Source organism: Vigna unguiculata, chromosome 5 (assembly GCF_004118075.2).
Source record: "Vigna unguiculata cultivar IT97K-499-35 chromosome 5, ASM411807v1, whole genome shotgun sequence".
In the NCBI taxonomy this organism is placed as follows: domain Eukaryota; kingdom Viridiplantae; phylum Streptophyta; class Magnoliopsida; order Fabales; family Fabaceae; genus Vigna; species Vigna unguiculata.
Window position 1 is genome coordinate 46,841,966 of NC_040283.1, and position 22,029 is coordinate 46,863,994.

Consider the following 22,029-nt stretch of genomic DNA (forward strand, 5'->3'; position numbering starts at 1 on the left):
ATTGGTCACTATATAATGACTAATTATTTTTTGTCTCTAAAATTGATCATTATTCAAATATTTTCTTGTATTGTACTATAATCTTATAAATCAAATACTTCATTGAAAAGTATTGGTGCATCATAGCTTTTTATCAATAGTTTAATATTTTTTTCAACTACTTTTAGACTTCTTTTATTTGGTTTAATTTTTAAATGGGAAGATAAACATGGAGAAAATATTCATTAATAAATAAAAGTTAATCATAAAACAATAATACCCACACTCAATTTAAAACTTTAAAGTAATAGGGAATCTTTCTCATTCATACATAATATAATATAGGATTCTAGCGTAGACTTAACTCCAACTCATTTTTGGATAGGAGAAGAAAAAGAATTTAAAATATTTTAATTGTAATTCTAAAATATCCGCTTAGAAATTTTACTTGTTAAGGATAAAATTTTGATTAACCTTCCAAATTTCTCTGCTCTGGTGAAAACTTTGTCAGATTTAACTATAATCTTTTCATACATGAAACTTAATATAAAATCTTATTTTCAAGAGATAAATATTTAGTTTCTTTTATATTTATAAAAAAATAAATTTTAAATCTAACTCGAATTAACAAAATCGATTTATAAGAGTAAATTTATATTCATTTACCTATATATTTTAAATTTATCTTAGTCGAGTATATATTTTAAATTCATCTTATATTTTATCTTAGTCGGGATTTCGAAGTATAATAATAGTAATAAAACTTTATAGATGCCTATAAAAACCTCACCCTGTTTTCTTTTTCCTATAAAATGATGTCACGTGTATACATTGTTCTAATTGCCTTCATTGAGTATTAATGAAGGATCTAATTCTCTCGCCCTTTATTGACTGTTTTCTAGTATGTCAGCATCTCACAAGGCATATCTTGAAACGTTATTTTGGTGACTGCACCCAATTTCACTAAAACTTTTTCCCCGCCAAACTGGTAACTTCTACTGATTGATCCTGAATTGTTTCGGGTCCACGAACTTAATGCACTTCAAAGTTTAAACATCAACCTGCGTGGTAACATAAATATCTTCCTAAATAAATTTTCCAACTACTCCATAAGACTTTATCATATATGACTTATCATTTTCTTCTAATCTCAAACCATATACATTGTTCCATAATATCTGCTTATATCAAATAGCAAATGGTGATCTCTTTATGAAATTTCATGGATGGAAAATGGAGATGCCATTGGGCTTGGAGCTTCACCTTATGGTGTGTCCTTGCATATACCATTTCAGAATTTTCAGGAATGTCCATAGTTCTGGCCACAGAGGAGAACTCTATGCATCACAAACAAGGAAGAAGGAAACTAGATGATGTCAGTGGTGAGGATTTTCTTCTACTGCTCTGAGCTTGTACAAAATTGTCAGAAAAGTTATACGTACTTATTAAATACTAAATCTAAAAGAAAGGGTTAAAGAAAAAGTGCTGAATTTTTTATTATTATATCCAATCCATGTATTCTTCTGATGTCAGTTTGTGTCAATTGTAGGTTCTATTTCCATTGACTGTGGGATAGCAGAAGAAGTGGCTTACACTGATGAGAAAACTCAGATTCATTACACTTCAGATGCACAGTTTATTGGCACTGGAACAAGCAAAAACATATCCCTCATGCTCAGTTCTGAAATACCCCAAAGAGTTTTCACTACTGTGAGAAGCTTCCCTGAGGATAAAAGAAACTGCTACACACTACGACACCCAGAAGGCGGAAATACTATTTACTTGATAAGAGCTTCTTTTATGTATGGAAACTATGATGACTTGAACAAGCTGCCACAGTTTGATCTCTATGTTGGGGTCAATTTTTGGGACTCTGTGATGTTTGAAAATGCCACTCATGTTGTAATCAAGGAAATTTTACATGTGCCATCCTTGGATGAATTATATATTTGTTTATTGAATACTGATATGGGAACTCCTTTTATATCAGCACTGGAGGTGAGGCATTTTGATCATTCCAGTTACAGAACAAACTCTGAACTCTTATCCCTATATAGACGTTTTGACATTGGATCAATAACCAATGAAATAGTGAGGTAAGTACTTACTCATCTGTTACATATGCAATGCAAGCATTTCCACATATGTTAAACAAGTTTAATTTCTTTACAAGTCACGGGTACTTAGATTCTATTTGTCCATACAAGAATCGCATTTAGCTTTCTTTGTTTAGCTTTTAATTTTGTTTGATAACATGCAGATTTAACGAAGATACTTATGATCGAATGTGGTATCCTTACAACTTACCAGATTCTACACCACTCAGTACTTCCCAACCCATTGACTCCTTGAACCATACTGCTTATCACCTTCCAGCAGCAGTAATGAAAACTGCTTTGAGACCAACAAATGAAAATGATTCTCTGGAATTTGATTTTGACACCGGAAATCCTACTTCAGATTCATATGTTTACATGCACTTTGCTGAAATTGAAAAGCTTAAGGACAACGAAAGCAGGGTATTCGACATTACACTGAATGGAAAAGTTTTGTCTGAATCTGTGACTCCCAAGCATTTGCTGTCAACTACGGTAGAAAGTAAACAGGCCATTAGGGGAAGCAAGCTCAAGTTTTCTATGTACAAGAAACCAAATTCCACCCATCCTCCCATTCTAAATGCGATGGAGATTTATGTTGTTAAAGAATTCTTGCAAAAACCTACTGGTCAAGAAGATGGTTAGTGTTGTTCCTTGTCCTCTCTTTGATTTCCTTTTGTTTTTTATAGTACCAGTAACAACTGTTAGAAAGGTAGTAAAAGTATAAATAAGTCAGAAAAATTCGTTAACGAAGTAACAGACATTGACATTATATGCTTGTGAGAATTATAGTTAAGGCTATCATGTCCATCAAATCATATTACAAGTTGATGTCGTCGTTGGGTAAATCTTGGCAAGGAGACCCTTGTGCACCGTTGAAATACTCTTGGAATGGTATAAACTGCAGCAATAATGGATATGAACCACCAACAATAACTGCGTTGTAAGTTCTGTTTTCCAAAATTGGAATTTGCATTGTTTAAATCACCGCAGACCAAAATTTATTTGAACTTCATGCAGAAACCTAGCGTCCAGTGGATTAGATGGCCCCATAATTGATTCTTTTTTGGAACTCAAATTCTTGGAATTCTTGTAAGTGTTAATTTGACAACAGGATGAGTAAATTCTGTTCCTTCCCAAAAAGGGGTTGGAAAATATGATATATATTTCTTCTTAAAGTTGTACTTAGCATTTAACATGGATTCCTTAGACAACAACTATTAGTCTACCATAATTTTAGTTTAACATAAAAACAATGCTTTGTTTTTCAGGGATTTATCAAATAATAGCTTAACAGGATCACTGCCTGATTTTTCAAAGCTGCAATACTTAAAAACTCTGTAAGTTATGGAGATTTCAGTATCTATATTTGTCAGTGGAAATCAAAATAGTCATCTGACATATGCTATCTTAGCAGCAATTTATCAGGGAACAGACTCTCGGGTGAAATTCCTCCACTTCTCATGGAAAGATCAAATAATGGTTCCCTTATGTTGAGGTTTGTTTTGGTTTGAAATAATAAGTTTCTCACTGACCTAAGCTTCACGGAAGTGAACCTACCTTTTCTTGTAACTTCTTTATTTTTCTTTTCTTCTTCAATCTCTTGAAACAAAATTGTTATGACCATAGTGTGGATCCGGATCTCTGCCCAATAGGCCCATGTGAAGAGAAGAAAAACAATATTGTTCCACTTGTAGCAGGCATTCTTTCAGCTGTAGTCTTTCTCATTGTATTGGGTATTGTGCTGACTATCATTTGGAGGAGACGCAACAAAGAAACAGGTCTGAAAATAGATAAAATAGTCTTACTTTGAAGCTAAACTGAGGCTCTCACAATCATTGACTTCAAAATGCGTTAAACTCCTTTTGTCCAAAGAACAAACTATTATTTTTTCACTTCAAATGACAAAGAAATAATGTATTTAATAAAAACGAAAAAATCACATATTTAACTTGCAGTGTAAAATAAAGATGACTTTCTGATGATCATAAATTATGTTTACTCTGTTTAGCCTCAAATCAAGCTGTGAGATCAAACGAAGAAGTTGTGCTGAAGACAAACAACAAACAGTTCTCGTACTCTCAGATAATGACTATAACCAATAACTTTGACAAAACAATTGGGAAGGGAGGGTATGGAATTGTTTATCTTGGTTACTTACAGGATGGCACACAAGCTGCTGTCAAAATGCTCTCTTCTAAATCTCCTCAAGGATCTCAGCAGTTTCAGACAGAGGCAAGCTTATCACCATAGAAATCTAAGAAGGCATATCTTGAATTTAAAGAAATGTTATAACTAAGATGGCTTGCTTCCACTTATTTGCAGGCTCAACTCTTAATGCGTGTGCATCATAAGAACTTAGCTTCCTTTCTTGGATACTGTAATGAAGTTGGACGCACAGCCATCATTTATGAATACATGACTAATGGTAACTTGGAAGAGTATCTTTCAGGTATATGAATTTGTTTCCCCGATCATTTCATGCTTGCATTGCATAGTTACTTGATCAATGACTATATTCAAGTAAACAAGAAACTATGCTCTATTTTTGTGTCTGAGTAGATCCTAGGAGAGAACCATTGAGTTGGAGACAGAGGATTCAGATAGCAGTTGATGCTGCTCAAGGTTAGTGCTTTGATTTGCACATTCCTCACTTTCCTGTGATTAAAGGATGCTGAATTACTGTATTGGAACTTGTACTTCTAGGTATCGAGTACTTGCATCACGGTTGCAAGCCACCAATAGTCCATAGAGACATAAAGACTGCAAACATTTTACTGAATGAGAAAATGCAAGCAAAAGTAGCTGATTTTGGTTTCTCAAAATTTTTCTCCGCTGAAAATGAAAGTCACGTATCAACTGTAGTTATTGGCACGTTTGGATATCTTGATCCAGAGTAAGTTCTATCAAACAAACATGGTGCAGTTTCTTTTATATTTACAAGGAGGTTTCAAGTTGAACATATCTTCTTCAACCCTTTTGAGTTTGCTTTTACAGATACTACATATCCAGCAGGCTGACTGAAAAAAGCGACGTTTATAGTTTTGGCATTGTGCTTTTGGAGCTAATTACCGGGCAGCCAGCTATAATAAAAGGTCATCAGAACACTCACATTGTGCAATGGGTTAACCAGTTTCTTGAAAGGGGAGATATACAACAAATTGTTGATCCAAAGATGCAAAGAGATTTTGACTTTGGTTCTATGTGGAAGGCCTTGGAGGCAGCAGTGGCTTGTGTGCCTTCAATCTCTATCCAAAGACCATCAATGAATTACGTTGTCGCTGAACTGAAAGAGTCCTTAAAAATGGAAGCGAGTAGAGAACAAGAAGGCGTCAACTCCATTGAAATGAACGTTGTTGATCTTGAAGCTCATTGGGGCCCAGATGCAAGATAATGATCAAGAATGTGTTTTCTAGTTTTCTTTCTATTATTTTTAGTTTTCTAATTTTTTTTCAACCTCCAACTATATATAGTCTTGTGGATTTACAATAGAATAAATCCAGTATCCCTCTAAAATAAAAGGCATACATACTGCTTAGAAAGAAAGACAAATCTGTGTGTGTGAAAAATGTAACGATTGGATGTGATATATTTTTTCTTTTTGGTGAGCATGTAAAAAACAGAAGGAATGCTGCTATGAATAACTGGGATAGCTGATCAAGTCAGCAAGTTGAAAATGATCTAGCAACCCACCGGTACATTGGCGAAGTCCCACATAGGAAATGAATATTTGTTGATACTGACAAATGCTAATAAATCACTAGTCAGACAGATGTGTAAAGTATCTTTGCGCTTGGGGCAATGACGCAGCTGGTGAGGTTCTAACCGAGGCGCGTCTATTGCAGGTTGAAAACTATTTCCAAATCCCCTCTTGGGCCTTGGTTTATCTTAGGCCTTCGAGAATTTCTGGAAGGGCTCCCTTAGGGGTAAAGTCCTAAATTCGAACCCAGATGAAGTTCTGACCATAGAAAAAAGAACGAGTGGCTGGAAGGGCTCCCTTAGGGGTAAAGTCCTAAATTCGAACCCAGATGAAGTTCTGACCATAGAAAAAAGAACGAACGAGTACGAACGAGTGGTTTCGAAGAAAAAAGAACGAGTGGTTTATCTTAGGCCTTCGAGAATTTCTGGAAGGGCTCCCTTAGGGGTAAAGTCCTAAATTCGAACCAAGATGAAGTTCTGACCATAGAAAAAAGAACGAGTGGTTTATCTTAGGCCTTCGAGAATTTCTGGAAGGGCTCCCTTAGGGGTAAAGTCCTAAATTCGAACCCAGATGAAGTTCTGACCATAGAAAAAAGAACGAGTGGGGCACATTGAGGAAATTCTATCTTTGTTCCTTCCCTTTGAAGAAAGGAAGGATCCCAACAAAGAATCGATCTTTCTTAATTTCTGGAAGGGCTCCCTTAGGGTAAAGTCCTATAATTATTAGTTGAAACAATTAATTTTAAAACAATAGAAACTGAATGTTTGATAATTTTTTTTTATAAGATAATTTTTATATCAAATGTTTCATGACTCTTTAAAAGTGGTGTTTAAAATTTAAAATATATAACAATTATTTGTGAGAAAATTTAAAATTATAAAATATAAATAATTATGCAAAAAAGAAGTTATAACATGTTTCTTTGGTTTGATAAATTTATATAACCATTTACACAATCAAACAATCGAGGTATCCATTTAACACAACATTGTTTGTAAATGCTATATAACTTTAAATGTTAGTTATTGCAAAGGTTTTCCAGATGCAACCTATCTATGAGGAAAGGTTTTCCAAATGCAACCTATCTATGAGGAAATTGCGAGAAAGGTTTCCACATGCTAATTACTACAAACTAGTCATTAGAGGTTGCGATGCAACCTATTAATGTCGTCCTTCAGTTTGATTGACATGGCTTTAAGTTCTTCTTTCTCACATCTTGCCACATCTAACTGATACAGACACATGTTCTTGTCCTTTCTAAGCATGCGTAAGGTCATCTTCAACTCCTCTTTATCCTCCTCGAGATCATGAATTCGGGTCATAGATCGTCGTTCAAATCTTTTGAGCCGCCCGATCTCAGACTTGTAGGCGGGGATCCAAATTTGTTCTAAATCCTCAAGCCTAGCTAGGTCTGCTTCAGATTTCTTCGCTAAGTCCTCAAGCCTAGCTAAGTCTTCGTCCCGTTTCTTTCCCACATCTTCCAATCTTGCGATCTCTGCGTTACGAATCTTCTCTGTGTCCTCCAGCCGTTTGATTTTAGCCTCATAATCTTCAATAATCGGAGCGAGCTGATTCAAATTTTCTATCGCACCATGAATTATCGGAGTGAGCTGATTCAAATCTTCTGTCGCATCTGAATAATCAGAGCGAGCTGATTCAAATTGTCCATCCCACCCTGAGTTTGTTGGCGAAATCGATTAGCGAGGACTGTAACTAGAGAGACTTGGGGAGGCTGAGAAGCCTCGGGGATGAACTCAGAGGATTGAATCTGACTACCCACCATAGAAAGAAAACTAAAAAACTAAAAACTAAAAACAAAACAAAATAAAATAAAAATTATATAAATAAATAAATAATATACAAAAAATAAACAAATAATAAATAATGCGGTAAAATAGATTCAAGAAACGATAAATAATCATTTAAATTTAAATATAACATACAAAATTACCTAAAATTGAAGACCTCGGCTTATTTGTCAAAAGTAAGATTCCAAAGTAAGTCTTAAGCCGATACTAACTTCCATTTATATAACCATTTACACAAGCAAACAATCGAGGTATCCATTTAACACGAATACTCCCTCTAGAGCCAATACACGGTTAGATAATATCCTAAAATGACATATTGTTTGTAAAAATAGTATGTGAAGCGTATTGTAAAATAGCATGTGAATGATATAGATGATATCCCCTAAAATGTCATACCGTTTGTAAAAGTAGTAAAAGTAGCATGTGAAGGGTATAAATGATATCCCTAAAATGGAATACTGTTTGTTTTGTAAAAGTAGCATGTGAAAAGTATTTCTTTTCATCTCATCACTTTTACAAACATGTATAATCCTATATAACTTTAAACGCTAGTTATTGCAGGTTAATAAGAGGAAGTTGAGAGAAAGGTTTTCCAGATGCAACCTATCTATGAGGAAATTGCGAGAAAGGTTTCCACATGCTAATTACTACAAGCTAGTCATTAGAGGTTGCGATGCAACCTATTAATGTCGTCCTTCAGTTTGATTGACATGGCTTTAAGTTCTTCTTTCTCACATCTTGCCACATCTAACTGATACAGACACATGTTCTTGTCCTTTCTAAGCATGCGTAAGGTCATCTTCAACTCCTCTTTATCCTCTTCGAGATCATGAATTCGGGCCATAGATCGTCGTTCAAATCTTTTGAGCCGCCCGATCTCAGACTTGTAGGCGGGGATCCGAATTTGTTCTAAATCCTCAAGCCTAGCTAGGTCCGCTTCAGATTTCTTCGCTAAGTCCTCAAGCCTAGCTAAGTCTTTGTCCCGTTTCTTTCCCACATCTTCCAATCTTGCGATCTTTACTTTACGAATCTTCTCTGTGTCCTCCAGCCGTTTGATTTTAGCCTCATAATCTTCAATAATCGGAGCGAGCTGATTCAAATTTTCTTTCGCACCATGAATTATCGGAGTGAGCTGATTCAAATCTTCTGTCGCATCTGAATAATCAGAGCGAGCTGATTCAAATTTCCCGTCCCACCCTAAGTTCGTTGGCGAAATCGATTAGCGAGGACCGTAACTAGAGAGACTTGGGGAGGCTGAGAAGCCTTGGGGATGAACTCAGAGGATTGAATCTGACTACCCACCATAGAAAGAAAACTAAAAAACTAAAAACTAAAAACAAAACAAAATAAAATAAAAATTATATAAATAAATAAATAATATACAAAAAATAAACAAATAATAAATAATGCAGTAAAATAGATTCAAGAAACGATAAATAATCATTTAAATTTAAATATAACATACAAAATTACCTAAAATTGAAGACCTCGGCTTATTTGTCAAAAGTAAGATTCCAAAGTAAGTCTTAAGCCGATACTAACTTCCATTTATATAACCATTTACACAAGCAAACAATCGAGGTATCCATTTAACATGAATACTCCCTCTAGAGCCAATACACGGTTAGATAATATCCTAAAATGACATATTGTTTGTAAAAATAGCATGTGAAGCGTATTGTAAAAGTAGCATGTGAATGATATAGATGATATCCCCTAAAATGTCATACCGTTTGTAAAAGTAGTAAAAGTAGCATGTGAAAGGTATTTCTTTTCATCTCATCACTTTTACAAACATGTATAATCCTATATAACTTTAAACGCTAGTTATTGCAGGTTAATAAGAGGAAATTACGAGAAAGGTTTTTCAGATGCAACTTATCTATGAGGAAATTGCGAGAAAGGTTTCCACATGCTAATTACTACAAGCTAGTCATTAGAGGTTGCGATGCAACCTATTAATGTCGTCCTTCAGTTTGATTGACATGGCTCTAAGTTCTTCTTTCTCACATCTTGCCACATCTAACTGATACAGACAATTATTTTTGTCCTTTCTAAGCATGTGTAAGGTCATCTTCAACTCCTCTTTAGCCTCCTCAAGATCATGAATTCGGGTCATAGATCGTCATTCAAATCTTTTGAGCCGCCTGATCTCAGACTTGTAGGCGGGGATCCGAATTTGTTCTAAATCCTGAAGCCTAGCGAGGTCCGCTTCAGATTTCTTCGCTAAGTCATCAAGCCTAGCTAAGTCTTCGTCCCATTTCTTTCCCACATCTTCCAATCTTGCGATCTCTGCGTTACAAATTTTCTCTATATCTTCAGCCATTTGATTTCAGTCTCATAATCTTCAATAATCGGGGCGAGTTGATTCAAATTTTTCGTCGCACCATGAATTATCAGAGTGAACTGATTCAAATTTCCCGTCGCACCCTGAATAATCGGAGCGAGCTGATTCAAATTTTCCATCCCACCTTGAGTTCGTTGGCGAAATCGGTTAACGAGGATCGTAATTAGAGAGACTTGGGGAGGTTGAGAAGCCTCGGGGATGAACTCAGAGGATTGAATCTGACTACCCGCCATCAAAAGAAAACTAAAAACCAAAAATTAAAAAAAAAACAAAATAAAATAAAAGTTATTAAATAAAAATGATATAAATAAATAAATAATATACAAAAATAAACTAATAATAAATAATGCAGTAAAATAGATTCAAGAAACGATAAATAATCATTTAAATTTAAATATAACATACAAAATTACCTAAAATTGAAGACCTCGACTTATTTGTCAAAAGTAAGATTCCAAAGTATGTCTTAAGCCGATACTAACTTACATTTATATAACCATTTACACAAGCAAACAATCAAGGTATCTATTTAGCACGCATACTCCCTATAGAGCCAATACAATGTTGCATGTGATATATTCTGGTGTATGTGTGATAACGTTGTTTTCTACCTTTTATTGATGTTAAGTTTCGTGAATAAAATCAACTCTGACATAACTTTTATCTTGTTTAATCCTCTAGTTGATGATATAGATGATATCCCCTAAAATGTCATATCATTTGTAAAAGTTGTAAAAAGTAACATGTGAAGGGTGTAGATGATATCCCTTAAATGGTATACCGTTTGTAAAAGTTGCAAGTGAAGAGTATGAATGATATCTCCTAAAATGACATACTGTTTATAAAAATAGCATGTGAAAAATATTGTAAAAGTAGCATGTGAAGGGTATTGATGATATCTTCTAAAATGACATACCGTTTATAAAAGTAGCAATCGTAGCATGTGAAAGGTATAGATGACATTTCCTAAAATTACATATCGTTTGTAAAAGTAGCATATGAAAGGTATAAATGATATCTAAAATGACATACCGTTTATAAAAGTAGCAATCGTAGCATGTGAAGGGTATATATGATATTCCCTAAAATTACATACCGTTTGTAAAAGTAGCATGTGAAAGGTGTAGATAATATATCCTAAAACGACATACCCTTTGAACCTTCTGCTTGTGTAAATGTTTTTTGTCTCACATTGTTTTGGAAATGTATGTATAAAAAAAGCCTCTATAAATGTAATTTATTAACTGGGTGAAATATTTACTTTGAGTCTTTATTCATTTAAATCGAGTATTTACTTTGACAAAAAAATAGAAGTATTCATATTAGGTATTTTGTATATTTTGTATTTAAATTTAAATTATTATTTATTATTTCTTGTATTTATTTTATTGCACTTATTGTTTGTTTTTTATTGTATTTTTTATTTAATTATTTTCATTTTATTTATTTGTTTTAGTTTATAGTTTTCATCTTATTCATTTATATTTATTTTTTATTTAATAATTTTCATTTTATTATTTTATTTTTTTTTTAGTTTTTACTTCTCAGTTTTTGATTCGTTTTCATGATTGGCAACCAAAATCATCAATTTGAACTCATCATCGAGGCCTCTCAACCTCCTCCAATCCCGTTAGTTATGGCTTTGGGTCGAATTGGACAACAAACCCACTAGGTCGAATTGGACAACAAACCCAATTGAACAACAAACCTAGGGCCTTGCTGAATATATAAACCAACTCGTTCCAGTTATCAAATAATACGTGGACAAAATTGGCCGACAAAAGGATTTAAGGAAGAATCGGGAAGTCGACATAGTGAGGCTGAAAGAATTGGACCAAAATCACATCCCGACTTACAAAGTTGAAATTGGCCGACTAAAACTATTGGAACAAAATAATCTATCGAGAATTAATAGTCTGAAAAGGATTCTCTTCAACTCCGAAGAGATCTAAAGGTGTTGAATCGAACATGCATAAAAAGGATAAAAGTAGGTGGGGGCTTCTTCCTGGACCTACAGTAAGACCCGAGAAAATTAAATAATTAAATAAATAATTATTTACTAAATGCGGATAGTGAGAACCTTTATGACATTTAATGTTAAATTTATGATGTAGAAATGTACTAGCTCAAATAGTTAAGAGTACTATGTCAATTATTTGTTAATTTAATTGCTTATTATTTTACTAGTAGGTTTGAACGTGTTGGGTGATAAGATAATTCTTAATTCATAAAAAATAGGCTTAATTCATCTTTTGGTCCTCTAATTATGATGTCGGGTTCATTTTGGTCCCCTAATTTTGTTGAGGTTCAATTTAGTCCTCCAGTTTTTTAAAACAGTTTAATTTGGTCCCTCCCGTTATCTTTGGTTAAACGACGTCAGAACAGTGCACATGTGTCAGTTTGGAACATAAACATGGCAGGTTTTTTAATATCTGAGCATGAATGTACTGTGATGAGGTGGCAATGAATTATATTGAGGGAGAATTGGTGAACCCTAATTTCACGATTCATCTTCTTTGTTTTGGAGTTCTTCTTCATTTGGTGGATGTTCTTCGTGAATGATGTCGAAGGGGCAGTCTTCTTGTTCTTGGTCGTGTAATTCGCGGGGATCGCAACATCCAAGCTCATCCAATCATGGTGGTGGCTTTTCCTCTCACGGTGGTGGCTTTTCCTCTCACGGTGGAGCACCATATTGCAACCATATTTCGTCTCACAACCCACTGACGAAAAAGAAACGGGACCACAACCCACTTACCATATAAACAAACAAAAACAAACAAAATCACACACAAAACCAACAACCCTCATAAACAACATACTTTCAACAATAAATAAGTTAAATGAAACAAATACACTGTCAATTCGCTTCATAACGCAAATACCGCAGAAACTAACCTTTGAACTGGCAATGACGACGGCAAGCCACAGCCAACACGACAGCAAACCTTCGAATCCTTCTTCGTTTTGGTTATTCTTCTCCACCACTTTCCCCAATTTGATCTTGTGTTCGCTATTTCCTTCGCAACCCTAATCCTATTTCCTTCCAACCCTAATCCTATTACCTTCCAACCCTAACCCCCTCTCAAAACAAAGTAATTTTTTTAACTCAAATCCACATCCATGTAATACACTGTCACGTAATATACTGTTGCCACAGTATCACATTAAAACAGTCTGCCGTTAATTTTTTTAACGTTTTTAACGTCGATGGCAAAATTAAACCTCCTTAAAAAATTGGAGGACTAAATTGAACCGCAACAAAATTAAGGGACCAAAATGAACCTGACATCATAATTAGAGGACCAAAAGATGAATTAAGCCTAAAAATTATCATGAAACATAAATTGATTGTGCACTTGGTAATTGGAAAGATATATGATCGAACCTTGTTTAGAGTAAAATCATAATCTTTAATTTTTTTCGTTGTAGCTGCCAAAAAGGCCTAAGAGGAGCATCAACATTGGAGCAATTTTATTGATTTGGGTCTTCTTTAATTGGTCTTTTGAAATCCCTAGCATTAGCACATAAAGATCCTCTATGTTGCAGGGTTATCCGTGGGGGTGTATTTGCACATAAAGATCCTCTATGTTGCAGGGTTATCCGTGGGGGTGTATTCTAATATTTATTTCCTTGTTCATGCCGTACTTTGTTCTGGGACCCCTAGGACGTCTTTTCTTTATTTTATCACCGGTTGAATCAGTGTTTTATTTCTATGAAATGTCTGCAAAAAGCTTCGTAATTGGGTGATGAACAATAGAGTTTGGCTTATATATTTATTGTTTATAATAAATTATTTATAGAAAGTTTTATATGCGTACAGTTATAAGGCAAAAAGATGTGGGACAAGAAACATTTACACAAGCAAAAGGTTCAAATACCCTTCAGAGCATCATGCATGACAGACTCATTATGATACTACAACATGCTATTAATAAGTACACCTCAAAAATGTAATTGGTAACTTCAGAAGGCTAAGCCTTGCCAATTGAATTTGAATCCAATTAGAAAGATACATGAGCTCAAGCATTAATACATCTCCTGAAACAAAAAAAACTGTGTACATTTGAAACAAGTGACCAAAAGTTAGTTCCTCCACCATAAAACCTTGTGCACATTTTGTCATTGAATTGAATAATGACAGCACTAAGCATATCTTCCAAAATTTGATCATTTTATCTTTCGTAGAGAGAAGGCAGAGGGCCCATCAGCTGTTAGGCACCATCTGATTTTGTCGATCTTTTCTTCAATCTCCAAACTCTTAAGATAGTCAAACTGCAGCGAACATCATACAAAATCATTATTGACACTTCTAAGCCATAGGATCTTAGGGCAACATTAGTAGGATAATGCAGCCAACTCCGCACAAACTGATAAAACGCATGAAATTGTCACTCAATTGGCCATTACTTTGGAAAGCTGCATTTGTCTAAAAAGTTTCAGTGATTTCAGTCCCACATAGGAAATGAATATTTGTTGAGACTGAGATATGCTAATAAATAACTAGTCAGACAGCTATGTAAAGTATCTTTGTGCTTGGGGCAATGACGCAGCTAGTGAGTTTCTAACCTAGGCGCGTCTATTGCTGGTTGAAAACTATTTCCAAACCCCCTGGTTGAAAACTATTTCCAAACCCCCTCTTGGGCCTGGGTTCATTCTGGGCTAAATGTGAATAAAGCAGTTCTCATGTTTTTCATATTAGTATTAGAATTTTATTAATATTGGAGTTTTTTTACACTCTTTTGACAATTAATAATTTATTAAATTTTTAAAAATTAGTTTTTTGTAAAAGTGGTTATTTTTGTTTTCTCTTTTTTAATTTATTTATCAATGGTTATTTTTTCTTCTGTTTTTATATATTTTATTTTATTTTTAATAAATATAATTTTAGTTTATATATTAACTTAATATTATTAAATATTATAATATTACATATATTTAAAAAATCATACATGCAATATTGCTTAGCACATGGTCCAAAGTCCACATCACATGTGTTTACACTAGTTTTGTAATAATAGGAACTGAAAAAATTATATGATCTAGTCCAAAGTCCACATCGACTGTGTTAATGTATGAACATATATAGGATCGTTATAAAATACTGAAATACTCTACTCTTTGATAGATTCAACGGAGCCATGAGTTAAACACATAGCGAACTATTCTTTCGCCTTTTACTAAAGAATACCGTGTGTTTGTCTCGCTAAATGGCATACGCCTATTTTTGAAAGAGCCCTTCTAAAGGGTCTCTGCAATTTTAGTTCAAATTTGGGTCTATTTAGTAAATGTGATTCTGTTTTTCAACAATTTAATCATACAACAAAAGTTGAAAACATAGAGTGATATGATTATATAATATCTACCCTCTTGGCTCCCTGATTGCAACATAAACAAATTCTTGACAAAAGCAACTATAGATTATAATTTTCAGTCGCCATGTGAAGGGCCAATTCTTCAAGGATCACATAAACTTCTTCCAAACTCAAATGGACTGAATTCCCCGCTGAAAACATGTAAATTTTCTTTTGCACCTCAATCCAACTCTGACCAGGTACTTTTTTAAGACCTTTTGTCCTTGCTGACACCCTCACTCTTGCGAAGTCATCCCACCTTCCATTTGCAGCGTATATATTGGACAGCAGCATGATGCTCCCTGTTATTTTTGACTTCAGGGTAAGGATTTGTGATGCTGTTTCTTCTGCAATGTTCATGTCTCCATACATTCTACACTTTAAAAGAGCTCCCCAAATATACTCATTAGGTACAATAGGCATGTTTCGAACAATATCAATATCAGTTGCTTCCTTCAAAAGACCAACACGACCAAGGAGGTCAACCATGCATGCATAATGCTCTACATTAGCTTCAATCCTAAACTTTCTGGCCATCTGATAAAAAAGGTTACGACCAGCGGCAACAAGTCCAGCATGACTGCAAGCAGATAGAATAGCCACAAAAGTGATGTTGTCTGGCTTCATTCCTGCTCCCTTAATACTATCAAACACTATATGTCCTTCCTTGAAGTTCCCGCACTTCATATACATGTTAATCACTCCATTTCCCACCAATATATTTTCACCCACCAAATTCCTAATGGCATAACCATGGAGTTCCCTGCCAACGTTCAATGCAGCTAACTCCGCACAAACTGATAAAACCATGAAATTGTCACACAATTGGCCATTACTTTGGAAAGCTGCATTTGCCTAAAAAGTTTCAGTGACTTCTCCCCAAAGCCACTAATCACCGCACTCCAACTTATAACATTAGGCCTCACTGGGGATTGACCACCTGTACATGACTTCTCCATCTGAAAAAATGCTGCATAGGACTCCTCACACAATCCAGATTCAGCATATTACAATATCAAAGCATTCCAACTGACTAGGCTCTTGTTCTTTATATCCAAAAATACCCTTTGTGCATCCCCCAAATTTTGGTGCTTCCCATATGTACCTATCAGAGCATTCTTCACAAAGAAATAATCTTCATATCCACCTTTAACAAGTTCATGGATTTCTTTTCCCCAGTCAGTAGCACACACAGACAACATCACGACCAATGCTTCGGCACTGATGTCAATTGTCCTTGTCCTCGTCCTCATCAACTTAAACAACTCAACAGTTTTGTCATAAAGCCCACATCTAGCATGACCTGATAAGAGAGAGGTCCACGTCACCACCGAATTCGGCTGCAAACCTTCCAACTAACTCCATCCTCTTAAAAATCACACAAGCACCAAGAGAATCACAGTTGAAAGTATAACCTGAAACCATAGTACTCCATGAGACTAGACTTCTAACAGACATTCCATCGAACAGTTGCGAGCATCTCCATTAGCCCGTGCTTCCCATACACTTCACCAGTCACATAAATTTCTGTACATACAATACTGCAGCTGCAGCTATGCATTTATATGTTCTAAAAAATATACATGCCATTGCTATGAAAGAAACCTATTGTTTATTAGTGACTTCAAAATACTATTGCAAAGACTTAAAAAAAACAGGAGGAATGCTGCTATCAATCACTGAAAAAGCCGGTAATTCAGCAAGTTGAAAATGGTCTAGCAACAACAGACTGGTACATTTGCTAAGTCCCACATAGGTTATAAGTATTTGTTGAGACTGGCAAATGCCAATAAATTCCCTGACAGACAGCTAGTTAGACTATCTTTGCGCTTGGGGCAATGATGCAGCTAGTGAGGTTCTAACCGAGGCGCGTCTATTGCTGGTTGAAAACTATTTCCAAATCCCCCTCTTGGGCCTGGGTTTATCCTGGGCCTTCGAGAATTTCTGGAAGGGCTCCCTTAGGGGTAAAGTCCTATAATTTCTAGTTTAAACTTTTAGACATGTATCTGAGTAATGTTGAGAGAATGCTTAATTTTAAAACAACTATAATTTCATAGTTTAAACTTTTAGACATTTGTTGTATTTGAGTAATGATTTTGCTTTTTGAACTTAAATAATTTAGATGATAAGTTTTGTGGGAGATATCCATAGTGTAGTGTCTTAGATAGTACTTATTCAGTTACACCTTAATTATTGAGTTAAATGTGAATTAGTTGTTCTAGGGACGATTAATTTTAAAACAATAGAAACTGAGTATATTTAAAATTCATTTGTAAGAAATTTATAGCATGCTTGTTTATCTGTTTGATAATTTTTCTTGACAAGATGATTTTTATATCAAATGTTTCATGACTCTTTGAAAGTGGTGTTTAAAATTTAAAATATGTAACAATTATTTGTGAGAAAATTTAAAACTATAAAATATAAATAACTATGAAAAAAAAAGTTATAACATTTTTCTTTGATTGATAAATTTTCTTTATAAACTATTCAATAGTATTTTTATAAAAAATGTTTTACAACTCTTTCAAAAAAAAATGATGTTTAATTATTTTATAATAATAGAACCCGAAAAGAATTGATCCAAAGTCAGAGTAGAGATCTAATTAAAATTTTATATTAAATGCATATTAAAACGCGTGTCTGATTGAATTAAAAAAATCAATTAAAATTGAATTATGTCATGACTTAGTTAACATGTCTGATCGAAGTCCACATCGACTACGGTATCGTAAGAACAGAACTAGGATCATTATATAATGGAAATGCACTTCATTGTCTTCTCACGGAGCCATTAGTTAAACACATAGCGAACTATTCTTTCGCCTTTTACTAAAGAATACCGTATGTTTGTCTCATTAAGTGGCATACACCTATTTTTGGAAGAGCTCTTTAAGGGCTCTGCATATAAGTTCAAATTTTCAAATTTTGGTTTCATTTATGGAACTCTTTAAGGATCTGTTGTGATGAATCCTTAGTGGAAGGTTCTCAGTAGTCCGTCTATCCAAACTACACGTTTTAGTGAAACAATATTAGTAAAACCAGCTTTCATGTCAAACTTCAAACAATGAAACTCTGGGATGGTATGGAGCCAACTTCTTAACAGATGTTTTGTCCACTTAAGAGGACATTGTTGACAACTCTATGGCATCTTGTTTACTGTGAAAAAATAAAACTATAGAAGGAAGAGTTCAGAAAAGAAAAAAAAAGTAAAAGATAGAATTCATAAAATACAAACTAAAGAAAAATTTCAATAAAGACACGTCATCAACACAAGCACGGGATACTAAGTTAACAAGCAAAGACTAATATTTGCATTGTTAAAACTGAAAGACATAATCGTACTCAGGAAAATTCAATAAATACTAAGGAGGAGTACATAGAGAACAATAGTAATTAATGAAAATAGACGTATGCCACTTGTAGTGACAAACACACAGTATTCTTTAGTAAAAGGCGAAAGAATAATTCGCTTTGTGCTTATCACATGGCTCCGTGATCATCATCTTAGCAGTCTCTTCGTATTGTAGTATGATCTGACTTTACAGTACCACTCGATGTGGGCTTAATCAGAAATGTAAATTTGAGCAATGCACCTGCCCTGGTTCAATAACAGAGTCTATGAAGTAAGTGTTTTAAAATCCTACCCATGTTTCATTTAACTAAATTGCTCACAAATTTAATCACTGAGATAGTCTTTGAGAATATTCTTGGCCGCATCTCCGAATTTAAATTTAGTGTCTCACTCATTGAAAGCACCACAAAGAGCACTCTTCACTGTAAACTATAATCAAACAGTCCTCACCACATTGATTAACTGAAAACTTAAAACTGATATTACATAGCCCTCCAAACAAGAGCCTTCTTTCATAAACAAATGTTGCTTATTATGACAATTACCAGGTTCTTTTTAATAAGAATAGTTCTCACATTTTTACCACCAAATTTTGGCTTGCATTCTGGTAACTCTTCAACGTGACTTCTTAGCTTGTTACATTCTCAGTTTATAGTTAGCCCAATTAGATTAGTTTCAGCCCTTCCAAATGGGTATGCAGATACTGTGCACCCTGAAGGCTAAGAACCGTTTACTGGTTTAAGGTCTTTAATCTTAGAGACTCTGCAAAATTTATCTGTAGAAACAAAGTCATAGAGAGGTCATCAGAGTGCATCCCCTACTTCCCATTCCAAGTGTACTTTAGTTCTCATTTTTTTTTTATGTATGAAGATATACTTTTTTTGTTGTTGTTGATCATGTACCTCTATTTGTGTTCTAAGAATCCAATTGTTAAGAATTAATTCATGATGCATTGAGTACATTACTTTGATTGTAATAAATCTTTAACCTAAGAGTCTATAGATAGTCTTGTGGATTTACCAGAGAATAAATCCATTATCCATATGAAGTAAAAGGCGATACATACTGCTTAGAAAGAGAGACAAATTTGTGTAACGTTTCTATATACGAAAGAGGTGTGAAAAATGTAACATGATTGGATGTGACATATATTTTTTCGTTGGTGAAAGATCTAAAATCATTCTATATTGGTTGTGAATTGAAACTAAATCCGAAATGAAAATAGTTCAACTTGAAGTATCCATTTTATTCACCAAAAAGAAGAAACACCGCCAATTCATCAATGGAAAAAACTCCGAGTCTCCAACGCATGCAGCTCTCTCGTGATCAAAATTATTATGCTGCCTCCTAAGCACAAAATTTCAACAACTTTTCTCACCGACCACCGTAGTAAATAAAAGAAGCAATGTAAACAGACACGAGACTGGAGTTTGTGACTAGAAAGCAAAATCACGTGTGAGGTTAAAAGGTATGGTCTCAAAAAACAGGACATTATCGAAGGATGTAACAAGTTCATGTGTTCTCATTTAATAGCGATGCTCAACTTCGATCCTCCTCCATTGGTAGGGTGATAAGGGGTCATTTCAGTTGCCATATTAGTTCGACACTTCAACTTATAAATATAACACATGCACAGAAGAAAGCCACAAAGAAGGTTATTGTTAGCCACACAAAGATGAATATCAATAGCACAAAGGGACTTCTTGCACTCTTTGCGTTTGTGTTCTTTGCATTGGGTAATGCACAAAATACCCTTGTGCCAGCAATCATAACATTTGGTGACTCAGCCGTGGATGTTGGGAATAATGATTATTTGCCTACCATTTTCAAGGCAAATTACCTTCCTTATGGAAGGGACTTTTTCAACCATCAACCCACTGGGAGGTTCTGCAATGGGAAACTAGCCACTGATATTACTGGTGAGGAAATAAACCTAAACTTTAAACTCACTCTGATTCGTTAGAAATAATGTTTCATTCTTGTGAAAACAACGTTTCCTTTTGCAGCTGAAACGCTGGGTTTTAAGAGTTTCGCACCTGCATATCTTAGCCCTCAGGCTTCAGGGAAGAATCTTCTCATTGGAGCAAACTTTGCTTCAGCAGCCTCTGGTTATGATGAAAAAGCTGCTATTTTGAACGTAAGTTGGGAATGAATATCGTTCGCACACACTCTGGAAAACTCACATATCTTTGAAAATTTATGTTTTTTCCTTGCAGCATGCGATTCCATTGTCTCAACAGTTAAAGTATTTCAAGGAATATCAAGGCAAGTTGGCCAAGGTTGCTGGTAGTAAAAAAGCAGCGTTGATTATTAAGGATGCGCTGTACATATTGAGTGCTGGCAGTAGTGATTTTGTGCAAAACTATTACGTCAATCCTATAATAAGCAAAGCCTTAACTCCTGATCAGTATTCTGCATACCTTGTGGGTGCATTTTCAATCTTTGTTAAGGTATTTTACTTTGTTACTGTTACTGTATCTGGAAAAATGAGTCATAATCTCATCAAAACAGAAAAAGATTATTCTAAAGGTGCTTTGTTTTGAACACAGGACTTGTATAAATTGGGAGCTAGGAAAGTTGGAGTGACTTCACTCCCACCTCTAGGGTGCCTACCTGCTGCAAGAACATTGTTTGGTTTCCACGAGAATGGTTGTGTCTCGAGGATCAACAATGATGCCCTAGGATTTAACAACAAAATCAAAACAGCTGCAGCAAATCTCCAGAAGCAGCTTCCTGGTCTTAAGATTGTTGTGTTTGATATTTTCAAACCTCTTTATGAGCTTGTTCAGTCCCCTTTAAAATCTGGTAATTGATACTTAACTTGAGTAGAATACAATACAATCACACATGACTTTGATCTCTTGGGGTAAAAGCATGGTTCTTATTCTTCTATGCTGTCTTTTGATGTTCTATATATAGGTTTTGCCGAGGCAAGGAAAGGTTGCTGTGGTACTGGAATAGTGGAGACAACATCTTTATTGTGCAATCCAAAATCACCAGGAACTTGTTCTAATGCAACCCAATATGTGTTTTGGGATAGCGTCCATCCTTCACAAGCTGCTAACCAAGTTCTAGCCGATGCATTGATTCTACAAGGCATAGCCCTTATCACTTAAGGGCTCATGGAAATGAGGCAAAAGTTTATTAGTTCTCGATTCCGGAGAAGCCAGTAATATTGTAGTATTTAATAAAATCTTGAGAAATTTCATATGAACTCATCGTGATAATGCATGTAGCAATGCTTATATTTATTTGTTCTTTTTTATCGCTTTCTCCAAAATTAAATTAAGGTCATAGTGAAAATCTGGAATTTGAAATGAAATTGTTGCTGCAGCTAAGCTTTCCATTTTACATTCATAAGCTCATACCTAGCAATCGTGAACACGATTA

General features: G+C 34.7%; 2 protein-coding genes, 5 non-coding genes and 2 pseudogenes across 9 annotated transcripts; 7 read left to right on the plus strand and 2 right to left on the minus strand.

Annotated features, from left to right (window-relative positions):
* Nucleotides 1–1,109: 1,109 nt before the first annotated feature.
* On the plus strand, nucleotides 1,110–5,755 carry LOC114183903 (putative leucine-rich repeat receptor-like protein kinase At2g19210). Of its 3 annotated transcripts, none has more exons than XM_028071080.1 (13): nucleotides 1,110–1,361; nucleotides 1,529–2,075; nucleotides 2,240–2,715; nucleotides 2,868–3,018; nucleotides 3,096–3,167; nucleotides 3,347–3,415; nucleotides 3,493–3,573; nucleotides 3,705–3,856; nucleotides 4,087–4,310; nucleotides 4,401–4,527; nucleotides 4,635–4,700; nucleotides 4,782–4,971; nucleotides 5,060–5,755. In XM_028071080.1, exons 1-13 carry the CDS (start codon nucleotides 1,202–1,204, stop codon nucleotides 5,097–5,099), a joined length of 2,355 nt encoding a protein of 784 aa, XP_027926881.1. In that variant the 5' UTR covers nucleotides 1,110–1,201; the 3' UTR covers nucleotides 5,100–5,755. The 3 variants fall into 3 exon arrangements, with proteins under 3 accessions (XP_027926881.1, XP_027926879.1, XP_027926880.1); XM_028071078.1 differs by having other exon boundaries at nucleotides 5,073–5,755; XM_028071079.1 differs by having other exon boundaries at nucleotides 4,638–4,700; nucleotides 5,073–5,755.
* A 103-nt stretch (nucleotides 5,756–5,858) lies between these two features.
* On the plus strand, nucleotides 5,859–6,009 carry LOC114186404. Its single transcript, XR_003605063.1, has one exon. It is a non-coding gene; the product is annotated as a U4 spliceosomal RNA (small nuclear RNA).
* An 8,447-nt stretch (nucleotides 6,010–14,456) lies between these two features.
* LOC114186405 lies at nucleotides 14,457–14,654 on the plus strand (annotated as a pseudogene).
* A 413-nt stretch (nucleotides 14,655–15,067) lies between these two features.
* LOC114186414 lies at nucleotides 15,068–15,182 on the plus strand. The gene has a single exon (XR_003605071.1). It is a non-coding gene; the product is annotated as a U5 spliceosomal RNA (small nuclear RNA).
* Nucleotides 15,183–15,344: 162 nt separating this feature from the next.
* Nucleotides 15,345–16,874, minus strand: LOC114184792 (annotated as a pseudogene).
* Nucleotides 16,875–17,104: 230 nt separating this feature from the next.
* Nucleotides 17,105–17,256, plus strand: LOC114186403. Its single transcript, XR_003605062.1, has one exon. It is a non-coding gene; the product is annotated as a U4 spliceosomal RNA (small nuclear RNA).
* Nucleotides 17,257–18,073: 817 nt separating this feature from the next.
* LOC114186416 lies at nucleotides 18,074–18,187 on the plus strand. Its single transcript, XR_003605073.1, has one exon. It is a non-coding gene; the product is annotated as a U5 spliceosomal RNA (small nuclear RNA).
* Nucleotides 18,188–18,660: 473 nt separating this feature from the next.
* LOC114186417 lies at nucleotides 18,661–18,777 on the minus strand. Its single transcript, XR_003605074.1, has one exon. It is a non-coding gene; the product is annotated as a U5 spliceosomal RNA (small nuclear RNA).
* A 1,507-nt stretch (nucleotides 18,778–20,284) lies between these two features.
* On the plus strand, nucleotides 20,285–21,849 carry LOC114185904 (GDSL esterase/lipase APG-like). The gene is made up of 5 exons (XM_028073854.1): nucleotides 20,285–20,558; nucleotides 20,646–20,776; nucleotides 20,856–21,089; nucleotides 21,189–21,444; nucleotides 21,559–21,849. The coding sequence occupies exons 1-5, from the start codon at nucleotides 20,315–20,317 to the stop codon at nucleotides 21,753–21,755; spliced, it is 1,062 nt and encodes a 353-aa protein (XP_027929655.1). The 5' UTR covers nucleotides 20,285–20,314; the 3' UTR covers nucleotides 21,756–21,849.
* The last annotated feature ends 180 nt before the right edge of the window (nucleotides 21,850–22,029 follow it).